The sequence below is a fragment of the Meriones unguiculatus genome, chromosome 1 (assembly GCF_030254825.1).
Source record: "Meriones unguiculatus strain TT.TT164.6M chromosome 1, Bangor_MerUng_6.1, whole genome shotgun sequence".
NCBI classification, from domain to species: Eukaryota; Metazoa; Chordata; class Mammalia; order Rodentia; family Muridae; genus Meriones; species Meriones unguiculatus.
This window is the reverse complement of record NC_083349.1, coordinates 21,450,546-21,473,712: the sequence shown is the minus strand read 5'-3', so window position 1 is coordinate 21,473,712 and position 23,167 is coordinate 21,450,546. Positions and strand designations below refer to the sequence as shown.

General features: G+C 49.3%; 1 protein-coding gene and 1 long non-coding RNA gene across 2 annotated transcripts; both read left to right on the top strand.

The window, feature by feature from the left end:
* Positions 1-157: 157 nt before the first annotated feature.
* Fadd (Fas associated via death domain) lies at positions 158-6,463 on the top strand. Its single transcript, XM_021634079.2, has 2 exons — positions 158-507; positions 2,137-6,463. The coding sequence occupies exons 1-2, from the start codon at positions 222-224 to the stop codon at positions 2,475-2,477; spliced, it is 627 nt and encodes a 208-aa protein (XP_021489754.1). The 5' UTR covers positions 158-221; the 3' UTR covers positions 2,478-6,463.
* Positions 6,464-15,117: 8,654 nt separating this feature from the next.
* Positions 15,118-23,128, top strand: LOC132653962 (uncharacterized). Its single transcript, XR_009591768.1, has 2 exons — positions 15,118-15,312; positions 22,261-23,128. It is a non-coding gene; the product is annotated as an uncharacterized LOC132653962 (long non-coding RNA).
* The last annotated feature ends 39 nt before the right edge of the window (positions 23,129-23,167 follow it).

Here is a 23,167-nt window from a genome sequence, read left to right as displayed (position 1 = left end):
GATCGTAGATGATCCACGTTACAACACCAGCTATTGATCTGTCCAGCGCAGGCGCAGGAGCTACCGCGAACAAGCGCCGAAGCCACCGCCAGCCCGGGCGGAAGCCGGTACGGCCACACGCGCATGCGTGGGAGCTGGAATTCTCGCGAGACGCTAGGCGCGCAAGCCTGTTGAGTTTTCCTGTGTAGTGTCTCGGAGGGCCACCCCGGCATATTGGTGCCATGGACCCGTTCCTGGTGCTGCTGCATTCGCTGTCCGGCAGCCTGTCGAACAGCGATCTGATGGAACTAAAGTTCCTTTGCCGCGGGCGCGTGGGCAAACGAAAGCTGGAGCGCGTGCAGAGTGGCCTGGACCTGTTCTCGGTGCTGCTGGAGCAGAACGACCTGGAGCGCACGCGCACTGGGCTGCTGCGCGAGTTGCTGGTCTCGTTGCGGAGACACGACCTACTGCAACGCCTGGACGACTTCGAGGCGGGGGTGGCGGCCTCTGCCGCGCCGGGGGAGGCAGGTGGGCTGGAGGGCGGGAGAAGGGCGGGAGGTAGATGGAAGCCCAGGGTACAGGGGAATGAGTGGGGAGGCCTGGCCTCGGAGTTCCCTTTTCGTGCTCCTACTCGGAAGGACTCTAGGGCACTCCCACTCTTCCGGACAGGCTAGCCGGAATGGGAGGACGTTCCACCATCTTACCTGTAATGCCTGGGTTGAACCCAGGTTATTGCTCTACCGCTTGCTCAGCCCCAGGTTTAACTCACGTCAGACCTGCAGTGCTTGGCTCCCCACCCTCCGGGTAAATTAGAAAACTCAGCCAAGAAATGGATGTGGCTAAGTTACCCTAACCCTGGTGAGGGTAGAATTGAAGAGTGAGCAAATCAAGTGTGCCCGCTGCTGGGCACCATTTCCGTAATGGGAGTGCCTTCGTCCAAGCAGTGTGCTTCCTGACCAAAATAGACTGTGCTGCGCCTGAGCTCCTTGCTCCAGAGGCCAGTGTCTGGTTATCCAGTGTTACTGCTGCAGAAAAAAGGAGGCACTATGGCTTCCCATAATGCACAGTGGATAGCAGCCACAGTTGAGCCGCACCTGTCTGGCCTTGGGGTGTGGATACTGGTTAAGCATCTGTTAGACTCTTTTATCACTTGTGACAAATACCCAGAAGCCATTTAAAGGGGCAAAGGTTTATTTAGTTCCTGGTTGGCTGGTTCTTGAACTGCCAGGAAATCAAAGCAGCTTGAGGACATAGTCAAGCAAAGCTGATTACCTCCTGGCTGCCAGGCCAAGTAGCAAAATGACGGGAAGGAACTTGGGACAAAATACACTCCCCCAGCAGTACAGCCTTAGTACTTCCTCTGAGTAGGCTCTGCCTCTGAAGGTTCCCACCACCTCCCAGTAAAACATCAAATTATGAACCAGTGGATTGATCCACCATGGAGGGACTATCTCTTCTAGGAGTCTTTGGGAAGACATACCATGACCATAAAGGTCGACATAGTCAAAAGCCCAGAAATCTAAAATGCAGACAAAATCAGACCCGGTAATGCCACTACAGGCTGTGACAGTTTGTTTCAGACACAGAACTGTTTGAAAAACACATTGTTTCCACTGCCAGTGTGTACAAGATACACAAGAAAATGGGTGGTGTATTCACATTTAAGTGTTTGTTATTGCTGCTGGAATCTATTAAGGGGTTCTCAGCCATTGCCCAGGGCTCCCTGCTCCACTTAGCCAACTCCTTCCACCTTGCCTGTGCTGGCAGGGCCTCCAGAGTGTGACAGGGATGGCCCTTTCAAACCAGCAAAGGTCCCAGGTGTAGGATGAGATGAATGAAGCTTTAGGGACTTTAGCCAACCCACTGTTTGAGTAGGGTTTTAGGGCAGCCCTATTTGTTTCCCTCTGACTCCAGCCCCTCCTCCGTTTCTAGTGTTCTAAGTTGTAGCTCGATGTGGCCCATTCTGAGAGGGGACTGGGCAATTAGGAGGCCACTGTGGGTCTCTTGAATAACTCCTGGACAACCGAGTGTCTGCCTGCCCGGGGCCTACCTGGCTTTAATGGTGTTGCCTTTAGAGTGCCCGGGTCCATACTTGGTGGCCCATGATGAGACTTTCCCAACTCCTCAGTTAAGTCATGCTGCTGTTTTTCCTCCTAGATCTGCGGGTGGCATTTGACATCGTGTGTGACAATGTGGGGAGAGACTGGAAGAGACTGGCCCGCTTTCTAAACTTGTCTGAGGTCAAGATTGATGGGATTGAGGAGAGATACCCCCGAAGCCTGAACGAGCAAGTAAGGGAGACTCTGAGGGTCTGGAGGAATACCGAGAGGGAGAAAGCCACGGTGGCTGGGCTGGTAAGGGCGCTGCGGGCCTGCCAGCTGAACCTGGTGGCTGACCTGGTAGAAGAAGCACCGCAGGTCCGGGGATCTGTGAGTGGGAGCGAGGATGTGTCCTCGATGCTATGGGACTCAATGGTGTTTTCCTCAGAAGCACCCTGACAAGCCTGCGGCTCCTCTGAGGAGTCACTGTGGACCTGATACACCATGATGTAGCACCAAGTGCCTTTTGTGCTCAGTTCCAAGAAGACCTCACTGATCCAGGCTGGAGGCCCTTCTCACTCAGCTTGAACCAGCTCCTGAAGTAAAGCTTTATCTCTAGAGCCTCTGCTCCCTGGGCTTTGAGGACACATGACGGTTCCCCTTATTGTTCTCCTTCCCCTGAGGTCCCTGATATTACAAGGAGGAAGTTGGAACTAATGGCACATTTTCTACAGTTTGAGAGACTTCCTATTGCTCCTTGGGGGAAGACACCAACTCAGTTCAGAGCCCTTGGCTGTCCCCACGGTTGGCCAAGAGGACATCTGTCCCATTTCCTTGGAGGCCATCAGAGAGCAGCTCCTGACCACTAAACAAGTGGTACTTTCAGGAGCCTAGCACCTCAGCTCCTGCAAGGACTGACTGTAGAGGTCACTGTCTACCAAAATCGCTGCTTCTGTGAGGGACTGTGGTTTAAAGGGCAGCACCTCTGCTTCCACCGTGGTCTTTAAACAAGTGCCCTCTGCCTGCATGTAGTGGCTCAGTCTGAAATCCCAGCACTTGAGAGTTGAGAACTGCTGTGCTGCACAGCATCAGGCTGCAAATGAGACCACGTGAAAACAAAGCAGGTGCCATCACCTGGAGATAACCTGTGTCACCAAGAACAGCCATTACGTTAAGGACCCTTCTTAGAAGGGTCAGCAGGTCTTAATAGCCTTACAGCCCTAGGTGCTAGTTGTAAAAGGGTGCTGGGATTTCCTGGTTTGCTTTACACCAGCAGGGGGCCTCAACGACCACAGTGGGCAGCCAAATACACTGTGCCTTGTCCCAGCTTTCCAACCTACAGCCGGGCATAGATATGCATACCTTTGATCTTAGCACACAGGGAGGTAGAAGCAGGTAGATCTCTCTGATCTGTGAGTTTGAGGCCAGCCTAGCCTACATAGCAAGCTACAGGCCAGCTGAGACTACCTATCTCAAATAAAAGTTTGTATCTCGAGAAGAGGATCCTAGTCACAGGGTTTACCTGACAAAATGAAGAGCTGCTTGGGGCCTGTGCTCAAACATTGATCAACATTTCCTGGCCCTGAGGTTCTGTACCCTTCATTTCCTTCCCTCTGCTCTACCTACCCCACCAGACAGCTGACCCATCAGCATACTTGGTCCCTTGGCCCCTGCATTCCTTGGGTTGCACCCTCCCCGGCCTCAAAGCTTTCATGCTTTTCAGCCCAGCACCTATCCATCTGGCTCTTCTGCCTTGTTCAAACTCTTGGCTATTGAGGCCTCCTGACCACTCTGGGGACTCACCTTGTTTCTTTGACCCCATGTCCCACCTGGCTGCAGCTACAATGCTCTTATCCTGGGGGCCCAGAATAGGTGTAAGCCTGTCCGAGGTCTGGTGGGCATTTGCTGTGGTCCTCTCTAGGAACTCTCCCTCCTTTCCCTCCCGTTTTGGGTGATTTTGGTTTGCTTTCAGATGGTTTCATGTAATCCAGATACAACCTAGGTTGGCCTCAGGCTCTCAGTGTAACCGAAGTGACCTTGAGCCCCTTTCTGATCATCTTGCCTCTGCTTCACAAGGTTGTGATCACAGGTGTGGCAACCTCAGCCAGGCCCACCCAGTAGCCCACACTCTCCTGTAGGAAGCCTGGGCAACTCTGCTATGACTCTTGCTGGTGCCTTTCAAGTATCCTGTGTCAAGTCATAGGTCGACGGGACTTAGATGTCCCATTTTTTAGTGCAGTTCAGCTATCCAGAATGGCTCTCCAGAATGTTCCATGGCTTTTAGAGCCCCTTCATCGTGTCACTTGCTGCATTCCTTTCTTCGAGTAACAGTTTAGTATTAGGCCTCAGAGTTGCTGCTTTTGGGCCACCAGAGAAATTTAATCCCTTTATACAGAGTTCCTTCAGCCATGTTGGGGGATTAAAACATGGGCATCATCAGAGTCTGCACCCCACAAAACTCTCCAACTTGTGCCCAGTTTTGCCCTGGACACCTCAGCGCAAATACCCTGTCCCTCTCCTAATAATGGCCATTCAAAACCCTGCACCTCACAGGTGACTCCTTGTCCACTTTGCCTGCCCTTCCTTCCTCAGCTTCCATCAGGGCTTTGGCTCCTGCCCATCCCCCACGAGGGGCTGGAACCACAGACCCGCCTGTTCCTAGAAGCCAGCAGCCCTGCATATTTTTAGCTTCCTATTTTTGAATTCTGTAATCATTTCTGAGTCATTCAGCTGACTGCCTTCTGGTCACAAGGTCCCAGTGTGGACTGTTTCAAACCAGACTGGAACGTGATGTGATGGAATGTGTGACGTTTCCACCAGGGACCATGGCCCTCCAGGAGCTGATGCAAAGGCGGTACTGGTTTACTGGAAGATGTGGGCTAAGAAGCCCACAGAATCTTGAGTCATGTGCTGAGTGGAAGCTGGCCTGAGGGATATCTGCCAGCCATGGGACTCATCATCACCAAGGCTTTGCCGAGCCAAGGCTAAGCAACAGGACTGGAGGCATTTTTAGTGTGGCTAGAATAGGACAGTATGGAGGCCAGCCTGAGTGGGAGATGAGGTATAGTCCCTGTTGATCAAAATAAGGTGAAAAGGCTGGCTCACACCTGTAGTCTCAACACTGGAGGCTGAGGCAGGAGAATCGCTGTATTTTAAGACCATCCTGGGCTAAACAGACTACCTCAAACAAAAAGGCAAGTGTGTTGTGTTTTACAGACCTGTTATCTCAACTTGTGGGAGGATCAGTTCAAGGCAGTGTCTGTTACTGAGTCCAAATCCAGTCTAAACCACATGAGACCCTGTCTCAACAACAACCCACTGCCAAAAATAGCACACTACATATTTAGGTAGGAACAGGACTCCTGTAGAGAGTAGAAGGTAGTTCCTGTGCTTACTGGTGACTGCAGCCGGTCAACACCAACACCTCAAGTCCCTGAATTTAGTGATAGGTGTAGTTAGATGGGCCTGTTGTGTGTTTTCCCAAGTAATTGTTGCACACCTAAATGCATTGCCAATTCGAGTTCTACTTGGCAGGCTTCTTGTTTATTGGTGGTCACCGGAGACGACTCTGTCCTGTTTTGCATGTGGCAGAGCTCTGCTGTTAGTGAAAGCCTGGGAAAGTGGCACTTTTTCCAATGGGTCTCCTGGCTGGAGGCATCAGGACACAGCCAGTGCCCTCAGATGAGGTCATCACACATCTATCACATTCTTGCCCCATACTCAGAGCTAAGACCCAGCTCATACACCTGATGACAGCCAGCTCAACCTAGACCCTGGCTGGCCTTGTCCCTACCATCCTTGTGGCCTTGAAGGGTCAATTCAAGCCCATCCCAGTAGCTTCTAAGTAAAGTCTTCCCTTCCTCTGAGTTTGCACAGCGGCAGTGAAAGGCACATACAAAGATGCTGAGGTTTCTTTTCACCAGAAGGTCAACTTGAGCAGGGACACCGAGGCCAAGCGTGTCCAATGGTACTGTGCCCATCCATGATTCCCCTACAGTCCTGGCCTGGGACCCTAGGGAGATTCTCCCCACTTGCCAAATTACTCAAGCCTCCTGGGGATGGAATTCCCCAAGCAAATTAATTGTTGCTTGCACATACTCAATGCTTTAACAAGTCCCTAGACCTTAGCACAACTGAGGCCATGATGGAGTGCTATTCAGGACATAAAACTCAGGACATAAACAGTACCACCTGGCAAAATGGAAACAAAGACACAATCCATCAAAGTCCATAGTTCTTGGAAAGTTTCTAAATGCACTAACCTTGCTTTTTGGCATCTGTAGTTCCACTTCTGACTAACTGTTCTTGTTAAGTGAAGTATGTCAACCCAGGATAGATGTTTTTGTGCTTAAAAGCTCACCCTAAAAAGGCTCAGAGCTACTCTGGGATCCCAAACACCCAGTGTAGTCACTGGAAGGGTATTAAAGACTTTCTGTTGGCATAAACCAGTGTCTAAGTACTCTTTGAGACCCATACCTAGCAGCCTTAGCTTCCTGTTGTTCTGGCCCACCTTCTCAGGAATGCTGTGTCACTTGGTACACTGTACATTTTTAAGACTACAGGCAAGACAGTTGTGTATAATCCAACACTCAGGAAGTTGAAACAATCTAGACAGCCTGGGGTGTGTGGTAAGATCCTGTGTGTGGCTCAGCACCTGGTAAGTTGAGACAGAATTGCTACAAGTTGGAAGCCAGAAAGACCCTCTCTCAAAACAAAAAAAACTAGTTGGCAAATAAGGGTTTGGCTATACCTCATTACTGACCTTGTCTAGTATATACAAATCCCATGTTACAGTCCCAGCACCACATAAATCAGGCATGGCTTCTCATGGGCCACAGACTACTCTTCTGCCTGGCCCCCTGCATTGAGGGAGCATACTGATGCCACGCCAGCTCCAGGGGAGCACTGTACCAAAGCCATGCTCCTCCTAGGAGGCCTCCAGACAATCTACTCCACCCAAGCCAGGATGAACTTTCACTGACTGGCCATCTTCAACTCTTGGAACTCAGTGGGAAGTCCGTGACTAGAAACTGCTGTGGTTGGTGTGGATCCAATCCTTCATTTGCATGCTACACCGTTTCCACAGCACCCTTCGCTGCTGCTTGGTGTTGCAACATTAGGCCCAATAAAAGGCTGTTCCCAAGAAGCAGAAGCAGCCATTGCTCCACAGCAACAATTTTAGCAGCAAGAGGCTTATCACTACCAGTTCCTGGGAACTGCTAGCCCTTGAAGAATGTGGGCACCCAGAGCTCAAGAGCTATGCAGCGCAGCCACTGCTACTGCTGCTGTTGCTGGCTGTAAGCCTGTGACCTATGTCCCTGAGAGGCATGTTCAACTTGGAGCCATGGGGCATATGCTAAGATTTATTACAGTGTATATGGGCATTTTTGTCACAGTGCAGCAGGCAGTGGTTAGGGGACAACTTGATGGAACTGATTTTCTTGTTTTTTGTTTTTTTGTTTTGTTTTCTTGTATGTTCTGGGGATAGCACTCAGGTTGCTGGGCTTGCACAGCAAACACCTTTACCTGCTGAGCCATCTCACCTCCCCTGAGGGGGTGGGGGTTTGGCAACCTGATTACAACTCTGGAGTGAACTTTGGAGATAACATCTTCCCTGGATGTCTGAAGTTTGGACACTCCGCCCCCACCCCAAGCCATCAGTCTCGGGGCCTGTAGTCATCTCTGTGTAGTTCCCAGGGCTTGAAGATATAAGCCTGTCTCTGGTAGCACTGTCCTAGCCTTCAGCCCTCTGGGCTCAGGACTACCAACATCAAAAGGACTTGCCCTCACCTCCAGATAGTTCCATACGACAGCCTTCTGGCTGTTACATCTGGTGCAGAGATTGTGTTTGTGCCCTTCAAGTACCTCTCCTGCTTCAGGCTGGGCTGCAGGGAGCAAGAGGGGACTTAGAGACAGTGAGAAACAGCCAGGGTAGCTATGGGGATGGTGGTGGGAGGAGGGCTTGTGTAGTGTGCAGTGACAGCAGCAGGGAGCAATCTAGATAGAGAGCCTTAGAGGCTTGACACGGGAGGGGCCACAGAAGGATTGCTGGGCTGGTGATCCTGGGTTCTACAAGGAAGCAGGCTGAAAAAGCCACAGAGAGCAAGCCAGTAAGCAGCACCCCTTGTGGCCTCCAGGTTTCTGCCCTGTTTGAGTTCCGGTCCTGACTTCCTTCCATAGTAATGGACTATGATCTGGAAGTGTGAGCCCAGTAAACCCTTTCCTCTCCAACTTGCTTTCGGTCACAGTGTTTCATCATAGCAATAGTAACCCTGACTAAGACAGACACTGTCTCAGGAAAAAAGGAAAAAAATACATCTTTTATTGAAAAAAGGCAAAGAGCATCCAGGCATGGTGGCACACGCCTTTAATCCCAGCACTGAGGGAGGCATAAACAGGCGGATCCCTGTGAGTTCAAAGCCAGCCTGGTCTACAAAGTGAGTCTAGCCAAGGCTACTAAAAGAAACCCTGTCTCAAAAAAAAAAAAAAAAAAAAATGAATGACTGCTGCTGCTTAGCTCACTTTTTCCACTTTATTATTTCTTAAAGTTTTTATTACATTTTATTTCTTCGTAGGGGGCACTGATGGCAAGAATTTCCAGGAATTGTCCTTGGGGTTTCAGGTTTGGCCACAAGTGCCTTTACTACCTAGCTATCTCCCTGGCCCTCTTCCCTGCCTTGGGGAAAAGTTTCACCTACAATTAAGATGTGTCTCCCCACATCAATTAATGTAATCAAGATAATTACCCACAGGCTCCTTAAAGCTCCATCTACAGGGTGAACTGGATTCTGTCAAGTTGACAATTCACGTTAACCATCACAGTTGGGTTTCATAAGATTAGCAGAAGTTCTCCAGGAGGCAAACAGTTCAGTCCTAGGAAACAGTGAAGGGAAAGGCCAGGAGAAGTGGAATTAGAGGGGTGAGCTGGCCTCAGGCAGGGGATTGAAGACCAGCCTAGACTACATAGATTATGTATCCAAACTATCACTCCCATATACACACCCCACCAAACAAGAAAAAGCTTTATGGTGGCACACACCAGTGGTCAGGAGGTGAAGGCAGGATCACCTTGAACAGGATCAGGGTTCAAGGCCAGACTTGGCCACATAGAGTGTTCCAAGCCAGCATGGACTTCAGGAGACCTTGCCTCAAAGAAATATAAGGAGCCAGGCATGGTGGTGCATGCCTTTAATCCCAGCACTCAAGAGGCAGAGGCAGGCAGATCTCTGAGTTCTAGAAGGAAAGGAAAGAAGGGAAAAGGGAAAGGAAAAAAGAAAAACGGAAGGAACACAAGGGAGAGAGAGAGTGGAGAAAGATGAGAGGATGGGGAAAGGAAGAGGAGAAAGATAAATGATTTCCAGAGCGGTACCCCACTCCACCCCCAGGTGACTTGAGGGCCATGTGGTGATGTCTGCCACCATTTAGGGTAGCTTGAAGTGTTATATGCACAAACCATTCTGGCTCTGTACTCTGGCAAATTCTTTGTTGCAAGTGGCTCTGGTGGTGTGGAGAGACAGGTTTCATCCTCCGCTGCAGCAGATGAGGAGAGGAAGGGCTTCAGGTTGGCTGGTAAGAGCTGCATTGGGATGTCCCAGGTGAGTGGGAAGGAACGAACAAAGTCCAAGTCCTAGACATGCTACCAGCCAGATGGAGCCAGTCTGACCCACAGAATTCTAGTGCCCAGTAAAGTATTACTGAAAGTGGCAAAGTCTGTGAGAGGGCAAAGATTCTTCCTCCTTGTCTGAGCTGGAGCCATCTTTGGTTTAAGCCAAACTGACAACCTGCTTCCCTTGTGCCCAATGTGAAAAATCCCATGGGAAAGTACCCAATTCTACTCTAGAAACTCAGTGTCAAAATGCCCCAGATAACTACATGTTTGGGCTTCTGTTAAACTGCTTATTTGCTTACTTCCCCTGCAACTGCCAATCAGGATGTAGTTTTTCTGTGTTCTTTGCCTTTAAAAATCTTTCTATAAAATGCATTTGAGATTGCTCTGTGAAAAATGTTTCTTTTTCTCCAGGCAGTTGCTGACTGGCTAAATACAGACTCTCAACTCAGATTTTGGTCCTACTGAGTAGTTTTGGGTCTCTACCCTTCAACATTTGGAGGCCCAGATTCTGAACGGTTTGACCAACCCTTAGGTCTCGGTGCAACTATGGAGCACAATGGATGGGCAAAGACTTTTTCCTAGGGGGTGCATAGCTTGAGACATTCTAGGGCTCTGGGAAAGAAGATCTCAGTACGTTACAGAGGTTCAGGCCCCTCCAACATCCCTGTCTAAATTTCCTTCAGTGAAAGTCACCTGTTCTGTCACCTCCAGCAGTAAGTCTGATTAAGGTACCTTCTGTTTGGACACAGAGTATTCAATGCCTAGGATCCATGTGAGATGCCACTGGAATCCCCAGTTTGTTCAGGTAGTCACCCCTAATTTGTCTCCTCATTGTTACTATTTGTTCTTGTCTTGTCTTGCTGGCTTTTCTGGTTGGTCTGAAGGCTGTTACTGTGAATTGGGATCTGAAAAGTGAAACTCTGGCTAGTTCTGCTTCTAAACAGCTCAGTTCTTCGAGCTGTTTCCTCCACCATTTTTAGGAGGCATATAAAGACAAAGAGGACACCTCCAGACCCTTTGTGATTTACAGTGGCCCTCTTTTGACATTGATGGCCATCTGCAGCCACATACGATTGCCAGACGACTAGAACAGTTTGGATGATGGTCACAGGGCAATCATCTCTCCTTGAGACTGTTTTCTATAAAGCACCAGCCTACTTGGGATGATTGCCAACAGTTCCTGGCCACCCTGTTTACACCAGAAGAAAGGACCTGCATGAAGTTGGAAGCTAAGAGAGCAGTCCTGGGTCCAGATGGAGGCTCTCTGGCTAATAGCATTTTTCACATAGAGAGTGTGTTTCCATCAAACTGGCCCAATTGAGATCCTAATAATAAGGGAGCTGTAGACATCTACTGCTGGACTTTCCAGGCTGAGCTCCAAGTGGCAGAGCAGAAGCCCACAAATCTGTCCAAGGTAAGTGAAGTCATACAGGGGACCTCAGAGCATCCTGCAGTGTCTTCTACAGTCTTAACGCCTGTAGATCTAGATGCACGAGACCACAGGCAGGTGCTCAGCATTGCCTTTGTGACCCAGTCAGGCCCAGATGTTAGGAAAAAGTTAGAAAATTTAGAGGATTTAAAGGTATAATTAGGTTCCAGTTGCTGAAGGAAGCTCAAAAGCTGTTTAACAGAGACCCGATTGAGAGACTGGACCTTTTGCATAAACTGAAAACCACCGTCACCTTCTCTGATGATGAGATACGGTTAGACTTACAGAAAGCCAACAAAATTTTTGTGTCCTGCCATTTTCAGAATTCCTAGCTGAAAGTCCTCCCTGCCCCCAGTAAAAAGATACAATTGGACAATCTTTCAGATTTAGAACAAGGATTCCCAGGGTGTGAGCATAAAACACTGAGACCGTCCCAATACCAACTTCCTATAATTGTTCAACTAACCAGATCAGCTGCTCCTATCCAGATTAAACAATAGCCATTGGCCCTGCGGTCAAAAAGAGGAACTGCAGTTCATACTGCCTGGTTTAGAGAGACAGGCAACCTGGTGCCCTGCCAGTGACCCTGGAATATACCTCTCCTGCCTATGAAGAAACCTGGGACCTCTAATTATAGACCTGTCCAAGATCTGAGGAACACGAATAAGAGGGTCAAGACCATCCACTCCACAGTCCTAAATTCATACACTCTCATGAGTCTGGCTCCACGTGAGAAATAGACGGACATTGTCTTGTATCTGAAAGATACATTCTTCAGCCTCCCTTTGCCAAGGTGAGTCAACCCATTTTTGCTTTGGACTGAACAGATGCAGAAGAAGTTTACAGCAGGCAACTTCCCTGGATCAGGTTGACCTCCTTTCTGCCCTTCCATCACAGGTTTCCCAGGACCATACTTTTACAGTATGTAGATGACCTCCTCCTATTCTCTGAAATGGAAATCCATTGTAAAAAGGCCACCTAAAAGTTACAGACCTTGGGATACAGAGTTGGGCAAGAAATCCCAACTTTGTTCATCAGAGGCTACCTACTTTGGCTACCACCTGAGGGGAAGGCAAAAGGAGCCTGGTCAGAGTAAAATTGCTGCCATCCTTCACATTCCAGCTTCAAAGATTAAGACAGGTTTGAGAGTTCCTAGCTGTAGCTAGGTATTGCTGCCTGTGGATGTCAGGGTTTGAAGAAATAGCAAGCCCTGTATACAGCAGCACAATGGGGGCTACCAAGCCCCTAATCAGGACTGAGACTGAACAAAAGGCATTTGAGGCTTTAAAACAGGTCTGACTTTGGTCTAGCCAACAGACATTCCTCTAAGAAATTCCAATGCAAAAAAAAAAAAAAAAAAAAAAGAAATTCCAATGCATTGCATTATGTGGATGGGAACAGCTCCATTAAAGATGGAACCAGGCACACAGAAGCTTACTTTAACTGAAACAGTTGTGGCTCAGGCCTTAGAGTCAGACACCTCAGCCCAAAGAGTAGAACTGATCACTCTGACCCAGATTCTCACCATATACACAATCACAATGCTTTTGTGGCAGCACATGTCCACATTATGTTGAATAGAGAAAGAGGACTTCTCAACACGGAGGCAAAGACGTTAAAAACAGGAAATCTTGGTCCTCCTAGAGACAATGCCACCAAATGGGCTGTCTCCTGAACTATGGACTCATTAAATTTAAGGTTTCATCTGGGTGGTCTGGGCCTTTCACTCCCTGCCCCTCTACCTCCTGAGTCTCGTGTTCTGTCCTGTGGATAAGAGCATAGGGTCATGGTCCAACCCCCACTGCCCTCAGGACTGGAGCAGAGAACTGAGAAAGACAGATACCTGGGAGGTTTTAGCTAGCATGACTAGCAACCCTTACTCCACCTTGATCTTCGCTCACTGATGTCCACTTTACATTGAATCGTAGAAATGAAGGATTAGGAGTTTATCTTTTGAGACAGGAATGCAGAGTTTACAATTCTGTGCATGCCCCATGGCTGGGCACCCTAGTTGCCAAGAACAAGGGGGTTTCCGTTGCAAAGAATGAGGTTATGAAACAGAAGCTTCCTAAAAACCACGTGAGTGAATACATATGTATAGAAAGAAAGGTCCTCCTAAGGAATGTAGGATAGGAGAATGGGATTCAATGACCATTAAAATTAAAAGTCTGGAAATTCCTTAAGAAACATTTTTGGCCTATGGGAAACAGGGAGAACTTGGAGAATCCAACTCAATTCCACAGGAAGAGACGCTGGGGATAGAGTCACTACCCAGAAAAACCTCTTCCTCTCAGTCCCCAGACCTTTGGGTCCCAACAAAGATCTCCCACCCATACCACAGACCTGACAACTCTCCCTTCCAAGGACACTTACTACCTTACTTAACATGGTCCCACCTGCCACTGTCCCTTAGGTAATCATTCCCAACCAGAAATGGGCCAAGATTGCTGGGTATGCTTAAACCTTTAACCCCACCTCCCCCTCACTACACAGGGATAGGAATTAACCAGACTTTCAGAACTCGTTGTGATTAGGGCAGCTCAGATTAATGTTAGAGGACCTGCAAGGGTCTGGAACTTGTCTAATACTCAAAACTCTTAACATAGGCACTTAAGCCTTAACCTTATTCTGAGACCTGTTATTCTACCTTTCCAGTTAACTCATCAGGACAACAGCAGTATTACCGAGCCTCCAAGACTTGCTTGGTGAGTGTGTACTAATTGTTTAACCATATGTGCCTCTTCTAATGTGTTTCAAACTAAGAAACTCATTCTGTCCCAGGTATACTTATATAATGGGAAGAAGGGAGAGTGTATTTTAATATGGACCCTGGATTACAAAGGAAAAAAAAAAGAGTCTGGAGGTGGCAGTGCATGCTTTTAATCCCAGCACTTGGGAGGAAGAGACAGAGGTAGAGGCAGCCAGATCTCTGAGTTCGAGGCCACCCTGGTCTGCAGAATGAGTTCTAGGATGGCCCAGACTGTTACACAGAGAAACCCTGTCTTAAAAACAAAACAAAACAGAAACAAAAAAAAAAGAAAGAATGAATGAAAGGAAGGAAGGAAGGAAGGAAAAGAAAGGAAGGAAGGAAGGAAGGAAGGAAGGAAGGAAGGAAGGAAGGAAGGGAAAGAAAGGAAGGAAGGAAGGAAGGAAGGAAGGAAGGAAGGAAGGAAGGAAGGAAGGAAGGAAGGAAGGAAAGAAGGAGCTGTGTCTGTCTTGATCCCATTCCTGGTGGAAGCAGGCATAACTGTCTCAACATCTATAGGCATGTCAGGCTTTATTATGGTGATAAAAACTTAAAGGAACTGAGCAGACAGGTTGATCAGGACCTAGAGGTGTTCAAGTTTCCATTTCTGAATTAGAGCAACAGTTAGGCTCCCCTGAAGAAGCAGTTCTATAAAACCAGAGAGGCTTAGACTTACTTCTCATGAAACTGAAATGGGGACTGTGTATAGCTTTGGGAGGAACCTGCTGTTTCTGTGATAATTGATCAGGAGTAATCAGAGAAAATCTTGCCATGGCTGGGCTAGACCTCAGAGAAAAACAAAGACGTGAATCAGATCATTGGTACCAGTCTCTGTTCTCCTGGCTTTCCCAGCTATCCCCTCTGCTATCAAGCACTGACTGGACCTTTAATTCTCACTCTGACTGGATTAACAGTGGGGCCCTGCATCTTAAACTGTATGGCCAATTCTGTGAAACAAAAGAGTAATTCATCAAATTAATGGTCCTTAGGACCAACTACAGCTCTTTAAAGCAGGATGCATCCCCGATTTGATTCATTCACTAAGACCAGTTGGGACTGTGACGGGGAAAGATTCCTCCATCTTGTCTCAGCTGGAGCCATCTTTGGTTTGAGCTGAAACTGACCCCTGCCCTCTATCCCCCCTGTGAAAAGTCTCATGGGAAAGTACCCAGTCCTGTCCTAGAGACTCGGGGTTGAAATGTCTCAACTGCATGTTTTTGGATACTGTTAAACTGCTTGGTTCTTTACTTCCTCCTGAAGCTGCCAACCAGGATGTAGTTATTTCTGTGTTCTTTGACTTTAAAAGATCCTTGTAAAACACACTCGAGGCTGCTCTGTGAGAAGTGTTTCTCTCCAGGCAGTCACTGATGGCTTGCTACAGACTCTCAATTAGGACTTCGATCATTCTGAGTGGTCTTTGGATCTCTGTCCCGAAACAAGTCCACAGAAGGACACAGTCACCAGCAGCATGCTGAACTCCAGGAAAAGGCAAACAGGCCGATGTCACCAGGTACTCAAAGATGGCCAGTGTCTGGACTGAGGCAAGAGAAGCTGGCTGGGAGGAGGGTAACATGAAGCCTACATTCCGGAAATGCTCCTAGGCTTTGGCAGCTCCACAGCTAAGCCTAAGCTGGCCAGAGCCCAAGGAAGAGAGGGTGGTGACGTCTGGACAGCTTCCCAAACCCTTTCATCATGGGAAAACTAGACTTTCCCTATGGGTACTACCAGGAGCGGGGAGAGGAAAGAAAAGCCATTTTCCCTGAGACTTTGCTGGAAGTTGGGTTCAGAGTAATGAAGGCCCTTCCATTTACTCACTTTTAATTTAAATCTCTATATGTTGAGGATTTTTTTTTAGATTTTATTTTTTATTTCTTGTGTACATGTGTGTATGGACACCAGATGTGCATCGTGCCCTTGAAGGTCAGAAGAGGTCATTAGATCTTCTGGAACTGAAGTTGTGAGCTGCCATGTAGGCCTGGGAACTGAACCCAAGTCCTCTGCAAGAGCAGTCAGTGCTCTTAACCACTGAGCCATCTCTCTGGCCCCTGGGTTGTTTTGGTTTTGGTTTTTAAGATAGGATCTCATGTAGATCAGGCTGACCTCAAACTCATTATGTAGCTGAGGATAACCTGAACTCCTGAACCCCCTGCCTCTATCTCCCTCGTGTTCAAGTTATAGGTATGTGCCACCACACCTAGTTTTATGTAAAATGGAGGGAGTGTAACCCAGGGCATCATGCTTGCTAGGCAAGCACCCATCCAACTGAGTTACACCCCAGGCCTATTTATTGGGTTGATATTTTGTTTTGTTTTGAGGATAATGTCTTACTCTGTAGCCCAGACTGGTCTAGAAGCATGACAATCCTCCTGCCTTAGGCCCTTGAGTGCTAGGATTTTAGACATGGGCTATCACTCTGGCTTCTTTTATCATTCATTTACTCTGCAAGCAGGGTGCTGTCCTTGGCATCAGGGTGTGGATCAAGAATGTGCCTCAACATGTACCTACACTGTTCTGGTGCCCTTCCATCCCATAAATGGAGCTGAGATGATGGAATGCTTATTAAGCTGTGTGGCCACCCATACCTATGTTCTTGGTTCTGGCCTGCTCAGTGCTTGTCTTGGTTATGGTTCTATTGCTGGGGTAAAACACCATAGCCAAGACAACTTAAAGAAGAAAGAGTTTATTGGGGCTTATGGTTTTGGAGCATGAGTCCATGACCATAATGGTGGGAAGTATGGCAGCAGGCAGGCATGGCTCTGGACCAGTAGCTGAGGGCTCACATCTTGAGACAAAGCTATACACAGAGAGAAAGGGAGCTAATTGGCAACTGCATATGCTTTTGAAACCTCAAAACCCACTCCAGTAACACAACTACTCCAGTAAGGCCACACCTCCTAATCCTTCCCAAACAGTTCCACTGACTGGGGGCAAAACACTCAAATATATGGATCTATGGGGGCCATTATCATTCAAAACACCACAGCCCTCTGTGGTCCTCCAGAATTTTTCATCTTCCCAAACAAAAACTTTGCCCTCCGTTGTTGTTGAATGCTATTGTCTGGGCATAACATTGCCTTTGCTGTCTTGAGCAACTGTCCTCAAGACAGAGTCTGCTGAATGCCTTGTAGAAGGTGAGATAGGGATGGTCATCAGATCCTCACCTGAATGTTCAGCCACACCCTCCTGCCCTGCTCTCAGCTGTATGCAAACCCAGATTCAGGGAGTCACAGTTTCAGGAGACTAGGATGACTACATCTATGCAGCTATTCAAGTCACCATCAATGCTAGTCATTGAGTCATTGCAAAGTGACCCACACTCCTGTAAGAAGCCCCTCCCCCATGACAGTAAGCTTGACAACTCACTGGCTCAGTGCTCTGGAGACACCTTCTCTGGGAAACCCAAATGTGCTCATGTCTCTTCAGGAAAGCTGTTGTACAGCACTAACCACTGTTGCCCCATCTGTCTTTCTGTCTATGAGTCTGACTATTGTAGGGACCTACTTTGGGTAAGATCATGCCATGTATCTTCACGTGAGTGGCCTTGATTTCAGGGTTCATCTGCTGGGGAGGTTTAGCTCACCTCGTTTTACCACAGGCATCTTGGCAGCTCCTCTCTTCTGAGAATAAATGTCTGGGTGGATCTAGAGTTCTTGCTCCCCACCAATCACAGTAATGGGAGTGGGCCCAGTGGGGTAGGGCCAGCCTCTTCAGCAGGGCTCAGGGGAATGGCATGTTCACCCCTGGAGGCAGGAGATGACTAAGACTGGGGAGGACCAGCAGGTGGGGTAAGGTCTGGTGATCCTGGCTGAGGCCTGGTGATCCTGTCTGGCTTCTTTCTGTGCCATCTGAGTCTCCTCAGCCTCCTGTGCCTTCCTGGCTGTGCCCTCACCTGCTCTTTGCAGGCTGCCCCTCACAGTTCTAGTGGAGTCCGCTCCCTAGCCTGGTGACAGAGACTTCCATGCCAACTTCAGCTTCACCCTTCACTCCTGCAGACTCTCCCTCACCATCAAGCATTCTTTGACTACACGGCCTTTTTTTTTTTTTTTTTTTTTTTTAGACATGGAAGGTCTCACTTTGTAGCCCTGAACTCATAGAGCTCCACCTGCCTTTGCCTCCTGAGTGCTAAGATAAAGGTTTGCACCACCAGCCTTGCTGGTTTTGGTTTGAGACAGGGTCTCACCTATCTGAGGCGGTTTTTGAACTGGCTATAGCTGAAGATGACCTTGAACACCTCATTCTCCTGCCTCCAGATCCCAAGTGCTGGGGTTGCATGCATGTGCCACCCTGCCTGTCTCTTGGTTTTAAAACATTATCAAAAGTTAGCCTGTGAAAGGTCATCAGGTGAAGGTGCCTACTGCCAAGTCTGATGGCCTGAGCTGGATCCTGGGGACCCACATGGAAGGAGAGAACTGAATCCTGCAACTTGTCTTGCATATGTATGCCATGGCATGTGTCACACACATGCACACACACACACACACACACACACACACACACACACACATACACACGTTATTTTAAGATCTATTAAAATAGTAATTACTAATGAAATGAGCCTTAGAAAAGGGAAGTGTTCTCTGTGCGAGGACTCTGGAGCACTTGGGGCGGGGCAGCAGGCTGGGAATGCTCTCTGCTTTGCAGGTGGAGAGCTGTGCTGGCCTGGAATGGGAACTCTGTAGACCTCCTGGGCTGCTGTGACAAATGACCCTATGTGGGCGGTTGAAAACAGCAGAAACCACTGTCTTCCATTTGGGAAGATGCATAAAGTCAAGGAGGCGGGAGGGGGGGCTGCCAGTGGTGCTCTCTGGTGGCTGGAGCGGGCTCCCTGCTGTTCCTGGTCCCAGCAGCCTGGTGGTTTACAGAAACTCATAGTACCCCAGCTTGCACCGCAGTGTCCAAACTCTGTCAGTCCCAGTTGGGTTCTGCTCACACAACCCTCTGTTTTAGAGGGGCAGCAGTTGCTTGATTAAGGATCAGTGACCTCAACCTGAGTTACATCAGCAAAGGCTATCTGCAAACAAATCTGAGGTCCGCCTTTCCACCTGGGCATCAAATATGGAAGGAGGACTGTTTGGAACAGAAGACTTCCTGAGCAGATCCAATGCAGGAGAGAGAAGGTTGGGGTGAGACCCTGAGCAACTCCAGTGGTATCAGAGGGCAAGGACTCCCAAACGAGAGCCAGGGGGTTATGTCACAGGAGAGAGGGGAAGGAGGACAAGGAGTCAGTGGGGTGAAGGGCTGTGGGATAGCAACAGAAGCACTAAACCAGCATGAAGACATGCTCCTGAAACCCCAGCATGCAGAGGCTGAAGCAGGACTGTGAATTCTCCTAGCCTCATTAGCACCACTGCAACCTGGGCTCCATTGTAAGACCCAGTGTCAGAGAGAGAGAGAGAGAGAGAGAGAGAGAGAGAGAGAGAGAGAGAGAGGTGCCCAGGCACAACTGCCTGGGGAAACCCTACATATATGGAATTGGGTTTTCATAATTGAGAAGTTGGTGTGACGATGAGGAAGCCATGGTGTGTGAAGTCTGGGATGCAGAAATCCTGCTAGACCGAGGAGTTTAGACCAGAAACTGTGATGCCTCACACAGAGCATAGAGCTTCAGACTGACCACCAACATTTGTCATAGAGCAGGCTCTAGTGTCTATGTCAGTGTCCTGTGGGCCTGTGTCTCTGCTTCTGAGATCTCTACAGATGTCTGGGTCTAAACTTGCCTGGGCCCTTTGCCTCCTGGGGCATCTGAGCGTGTGAGTGCCCTTCGGGTAGCCATCATTTTTTTTTAATCAGGGCACAGGCTGTTTTCCCAGCAGAGAAGTCCCTTCAGATCAGGGCCCAGACTGTGACGATCTTTACATATCTCAGCAGGAGAAGAACTGCAGAGCCAGCACCCTGCTCTTCCTATCTCTCCTGCTGCACCCCACCCCCTCCCACCCACGGCCATGGGGAGCCCTCTGTCATGACTCTCCTCTAGTTTCTGTTGGAGGCCATTATCTGAAGCCCCATTATCCTTGGGCAAGTCACTGCCTGGCCAGTGGGTGGGTACAGCGGGGCAGCCTGCCCCCACACAGCCACATCCTGAGCTTATACACTGGGGTGGGCGTGGGAAAGCAGGCAGAGGGAGCGCATGGCCGTCCATACCAGCTAGCCAGGGAGGGCTCTTCTCTGCCAGCTTCTGGGTGTCTCGGATGCCACAAGCTGTCACCAGAACAGAAGGAGATGGGATCAGGGACCATTTTCCTGTGTACCTTCTCATTTTGTAGCAGAACTAACTAGGACCCTCCAGGTGTCTAGAAAAGGGAAGGGGCCTCCTGACCTGGGTGGGCACCAGCCTTTGAGGTTGCTTGTCTCTGCCTAGGACTTTTTGTCCCATACTCACATGACATAGTCATTCCTTCTTCTTCTTTCATAGAGATTCGCCTGCCTCTGCCTCCCTGAGTGCTGGGATTACAGGTCTGCACCACCGCGCCCAGCTTCTCTTATTGATTCCTAAAGTTGATTCTTTTAGACAACCTCTATACACCTCAGCAGCACTCAGACCCCAGATGGTGCCTCCCATCTCCATGTTTCTAGAACATTCACTATCTCCTTTTCTTTCTCACAGTGGAATTTAGCCTCAAAGCCATGTCTCATTGTGCACCTCAGGGGCTCTCCTCAGTCCCTGGCAGCACAGATCACATGAGTGGGCAGTATTGGACCAGAGCCAAATTCACTGCCTCATCACCTAGCCTCACCCACTGCCTAGGGCTCTTGGCTTCTTGCCACAACTGGGAACAAAGCCAGCCAGGATCAGAAGGAGGCACAGGGAACAGAGGCAGGGATGAGATGGGGTCCTCAGCAGGATGGCATCTGGAAGAGGTGAGAAACCAATGTGAAGGGCTAGGCCAAGATGTTTAGGGCAGGGAGAACAGCCAGTGCAAAGGCCTGAGGCAAGAACCAGCTGAGCAGGTTCAAGAGCCACAGAAAAAGGTGGTGTGGAAATTTTCTTCCAAGTGTGTCAGAAACCAGGGATGAGGGTGGCCCGGCCATGCCAGCACTGGGGAGGAAGGTCTGCCTAATGTTGGCTGCCCATGAGCTCAGGAGGAAGGACAGCGCTCTGAAAGGTTGAAGGCCTCTGGGCCTTTGCTAACCTCAGCTGTCTCTCTATCCTGCAGACACTGACCAGAATGTGGAAAATTCCAGAGAAGGCCAAACAGGGTCAGCAGGATGGCTCAGCAGGTAGAGTTACTTGCCACCAAGCCTGACACCCTGAGTTCAGTCCCTTGGACCCATCTGGGAGATGGAAAGAACTGACTCCAAAGTTTGCCTTCTGACCACATATGCATTAGGGCACACACACTAGACAGACAGACAGATAGATAGATAGATAGATAGATAGATAGATAGATAGATAGCAGAAAAGTGGCCTGTGCTCACTGGGGCAAGGCATATTTCATTTTCTGGTTCCCGGGGTCAGGATAAGACTGTGAGAAGTTGGTCAGAGACTGAGGGAACCTGCTTTTCAGGTGGTGCAGGGGTGTGGGTGGGTGGGGTAGGGGCGGGCTGGGGCAAGCCCAGAAGCAGAGCACCTTTAAGCTTGCAAGGCCCTGGGTGCCATCCCCAGCACCACCAAACAACAATAACCAAAACCACAATTTTGATGCTGGGGTGGCACCAAGGCCCTACACATGCTAGGCAAGTTTTTTCCTGCTGAGCTATAGCTTGGCCCGTCTGCTCTCCCTCTTTTTTCTTCCCCTCTCTCCCCCTTCCTTTGACAGGTTTACTCTGTAACCCAGGATGACCCTGAACCTTCAATCCTCCTGCCTCAGCCTCCTAAATGCTGAATTATAGGTATGTATCACTAGGTCTGAGGGCAGAGGTGGGGTAAAAAAATAAATAAAAACAGGTGCAATGATAAATATCTGTAATCCCAGCACTAGGTAGGCTGAGGCACTAGGATTGCAAGCTTGAGGCCATCCAGGGCTATACACATAGTGAGTTCCAGGTCACTTTGAGAAACAGAGATCTTTAAAACCCAATTTAAAAAAAAAGAAAGAAATCCACTTGCCCCACCCATCCCTGCAGGTTGTAGCCAGGTCCCTTATGCTTTCGGTGATCCCTTCCCTTCGTGTTGCCCCACGCCTCAGTGTCCCCTGGAGGCAAGCAAGATGTTTAAGCTAAGCATGGAATAACATTTACATATCAGAACCTGAGCACTATTCAGCTGGGCACAGCAGCCACTCAACAAGGCCTCAAAGTAACAAAAACATGTCCTCTCTGTCCTGGGGGCCAAAGGTCAGAAGAGTCAGAAGGTGTCAGCAGGTTGACCCTTCTGGAGGCTCTAGGAGGGACACAGCCTGGTGTCCCCTGGCTGTGCTGGCTGCATCGCTAGGCTTTGTACTTGAATGGAACAGGTGGTGTCATTACTGCTGTGGCCTTAACCATCTCCCTATCTCTAACAGCCGATCCTTCTCTTTAGACCTTAGGTGACACTGTGGTCTAAGTGATGGAAGTTCCACCTCGGCTACCTCAACCTGGTCCCTGCCGAATCTAAAGAATTGCCCCCAAAAGGGTCACAGTGAGGGACCCTGCTTCAGGAGGAAGGGCTCGGACTAATTTTCCTAGAGCTGTTGTGAGCAGCAGATGGCCTGCCACCTTGGCCCTGCCTCCTCGACCAGATGTCTGGGAAGTTCTCAAGGGCTGCAAGCAAGTAACCCCTAGAAGACACCTACTATGTGCCTGTCTGTCCACAACGATGGACTGGCACCTTGGTCTAGCTCATGGTGAAAGAGGGGAGACAGCTTCCCTACCCGACTGTGATGGGCTACCATGAGCCTATCTCTGTGTGAGGGCCTGAGTGAGGCTACTTTGCCATGCATGAGATTTGTGGGAGTTCTGGGAGAGCCCCCACACATGCCAACGCTTCCTCTGGCACAGCACCCAGTGCTCTAACAGACAGGCCTGCCGTACCTGCTGCTTGCTTGGTGTAAGCCACCCCAGCCTGTGTGCTTCTGCACCTGGCCCACAACACCGTGCTTGGCTTTTCCAGGGAATCTGGTTCCCCGAAGCCCACAGCATCTAAGCCCTGGCACGGATGCACTTCCTTCTGTGTCGCCTGCTCAAGGAAACTTTACCAAGAGTGACCTATTTCACCCAAATGAGAACAAAACACCTCCCCCCTACCCCTCTCTCTTGTGAGCACACTCAGCAGGACTTCCAGACCACCACAGGACAGAAGGGATGGACCATCATACCACCCCATCTTGGCTGAGCTGGCAGGGGGTTAAGGACTGTGTGGAAAGGGCTGGTCCACAGAGCCCCAGGGGTCAGTCACAGTGGGTTCCAGCGTGTGAGAGGAGAAGAGCTGGCCACCCTACCATCTGACA